General features: G+C 39.3%; 2 protein-coding genes across 2 annotated transcripts in view; one reads left to right on the top strand and one right to left on the bottom strand.

Moving 5' to 3' along the window:
* The window catches only part of RBM48 (RNA binding motif protein 48), a 9,606-nt gene extending 8,129 nt beyond the window's left edge, over positions 1-1,477 (top strand). The window contains exon 5 of the mRNA XM_003782665.3: positions 1,302-1,477. Within this exon, the coding sequence (XP_003782713.1) occupies positions 1,302-1,388 (87 nt within the window). The 3' untranslated portion in view covers positions 1,389-1,477. The remainder of the gene's footprint in view (positions 1-1,301) is intronic.
* A 61-nt stretch (positions 1,478-1,538) lies between these two features.
* The window catches only part of LOC100960322 (EF-hand calcium-binding domain-containing protein 1), a 22,184-nt gene continuing 20,879 nt past the window's right edge, over positions 1,539-2,843 (bottom strand). The window contains exon 6 of the mRNA XM_023507507.1: positions 1,539-1,770. Within this exon, the coding sequence (XP_023363275.1) occupies positions 1,714-1,770 (57 nt within the window). The 3' untranslated portion in view covers positions 1,539-1,713. The remainder of the gene's footprint in view (positions 1,771-2,843) is intronic.

The following is a 2,843-nucleotide window of genomic DNA, read 5'->3' on the forward strand; positions in this document are numbered from 1 at the left end:
GCCTCCCAAGTAGCTGGGACCACAGGCGCCCGCCACAACGCCCGGCTATTTTTTGGTTGCAGCCGTCATTGTTTGGCGGGTCCGGGCTGAGGATTTGAACCCGCCACCTTAGGTGGACGTGGCTGGCGCCCTGGCCGGTTGAGCTATAGGCGCCGAGCCAGTTTTTTCTATGTACATTTTTTAAAGAACAATTAAAGATGAGGAATTGTTTAATTAAAATCCATGGGTACAATTTTTATGCTTAAGCCTTCTTAAGTTTTTCAGCTTGTGCTGGCACCCTTACTTCAGTTCGGGCTGAACTGAGGCATATTGATACATTGGTATTGATACACTGACTCAGCCAGAGCTGATTGCATTTTCAGGAAAAACGTGGGAATTCTAAATTCTAGATACAAAAATTGTAGAACAAAAATTAGAAATTTCAATAAAATTTATGATTCTTTCTAATAATTTTCTATTTGAAATGAAGCAAATGGTACTCTGGTTTGACTTACTGTCCACTTGTTCTGATGATGTGCTTGGTTCTCATTTTTCTCTTAGGAAATAGGATTATACCGTTTTCTACTTACTTGTCTAAATGTTTTATTCCACCCACCACACAAACATCCATGTCTTTAAATCAAACATTATTGTTTCAAGAATGCAAAACTGAGATATCTCTCAGCATCCATAAAATAACAAGTGACTTTGGTTCTATGAAGGAATGTTAAAGTAGAGCCTATGTTTACTTTTTTACCTTCAGTTTGTTTAAATGGCATTAGAAATTTACTGTCATCAATGTTTGAACAAAAATCTTTGCTCTGTGCTTAGGTTGTATACTGGGCCTTGAACTTGGGCCAAATCGGCCTTAACAGTGATGCCAGTGTGCATAGTGTGCACCTGTAGTCGCAGCTACTCACGTGAGCCCAGGAGTTACCCAGCCTGGGTAACACAGTGAGAACTTGTCCCAGAAATAAGTGATGGCAAGGATTGAACTATCGGATATATCTCCTCCTCTTCTAACAGCTTATTTACTCCCTCTTTTTTGGGGACAGAGTCTCAAGCTGTCACCCTGGCTAGAGTGTCATGGCGTCATAGCTCACAGCAACCTGCAACTCAGGCTCACGAGATCCTCAGTTTTTTCTATTTTTAGTCTCGCTTTTGCTCAGGCTGTTCTCAAACTTGTGAGCTCAAGAGGTCCACCCACTTCGGCCTCCCAGAGTGCTAGGATTACAAGCACAAGGCACCGCACCCAGCTGGCTTATTTAGTCTTCTAGAAAAACTAAGTTTTAATGGTTCTTTTTTTTTTTTTTTTTAACTAGGTTATTTCATCTGTTCCAACACCTTCCAAGGATAAGCTGGAAGATGTGCATACAAGTCTTCCATGTAAACAAAGAAGAAGAATATAGATTGCATGCAGCAAGTCAGTTATTTTCTAAAGAGAATATTTATTTTTTTATTTGTTGCCTATCATTTTAATTCTTCAAGTGATTCTACTGCTGGTATTTTTTAATGCACTTTTCTTTGTAATTTTATTCAACCTATTGTCTGAAATAATTTATTTTTGATCCGTACTTCATATGAACAGAAACTGTTCATGTCATATAACATTATCTCTCCCATTGCCATAACTATCTGTAAACTAATTGAAGCAAATATAGGAACTTTACAACACAAATGAAGATAGACAACCAGGATCTTCTGATTTTCATACAAGTATTGAGTGATTCACATTCAAAAACAGGAAGTCAGGATGTTTCTGAATGCCAAGGCTTCAAAATCAAAACATTTCTGTAAAGTAAAAAAGTAAAAATTAACTATTAGAAGAAAGCTGAAATTAGAAGCTTACTGTTTTAACTTCTAAGAAGAATTTACTTCATCTATGGCAATCAAAAACAATTGAGTATTTGTAAATTGCAGACTTACCACTACTGTGGCATACCCACACTTTGCTAGTGGACCATGTGGTTGAAATCCACATGTGTTCAGACTGTTCCTACTTACTGGACTGATAAAACAACTTGGGAAGGCCCATACTTTATGGTATACATGGTGTCTGTTTAAAACTTCTCCTTATCCTTAATGGCATCTTGCCTTACAGATTGAATTCAAACATGCCAGTAAATAAGATCCAACTTCAGTTATCATGATGTACTGATCCAAATTTACTAGGGTGGTTCTTTTTTTTTTTTTTTTGGTAGAGACAGAGTTTCACTTTGTTGCCCTTGGTAGAGTGCTATGGCGTCACACAGCTCACAGCAACCTCCAACTCCTGGGCTTAAAGCCATTCTCTTGCCTCAGCTTCCCGAGTAGCTGGGACTGCAGGCGCCCACCACAATGCTAGGGTGGTTCTGAGTGGTGGATGATACTAAAAGAAGCTGCAGGCAAGGGATTATTAGCCTCTACTTCCTTGTGAAGTATTTAGATCTATTTTTTGCTGAAATCTCAGGTAAAAGGTGTATTGGAGACCTAAACATAGCATTGCAAAGAATAAATTACATTTAGATAAGGTTTCACGGCCTATAAGGTACTATGGATCCATCTTAGTATCTTGTTAAAATGTGGATTCTGATGGCAGTGGCTACGGGCTATGGGAGGGAATGGGGAGTTTAATGGATAAAGAGGTTCGGTTTTCCAAGGTGAAGCGTTCTGGAGATTGTTTACATGACAGTGTGAGCATACTTAACACTACTAAACTATACACTTAAAAATGGTTAAAATGGTCAAATTTTTTTTTTCTTTTTTGAGACAAAGCCTCAAGCTGTCCCTCTGGGTAGAGTGCCATGGCATCACAGCTCACAGCAACCTCCAACTCCTGGGCTCAAGCGAGTCTCCTGCCTCAGCCTCCCAAGTAGCTGGGACCA

This window comes from Otolemur garnettii, unplaced genomic scaffold (assembly GCF_000181295.1).
Source record: "Otolemur garnettii isolate 467f Iridium unplaced genomic scaffold, OtoGar3 scaffold00005, whole genome shotgun sequence".
NCBI classification, from domain to species: Eukaryota; Metazoa; Chordata; class Mammalia; order Primates; family Galagidae; genus Otolemur; species Otolemur garnettii.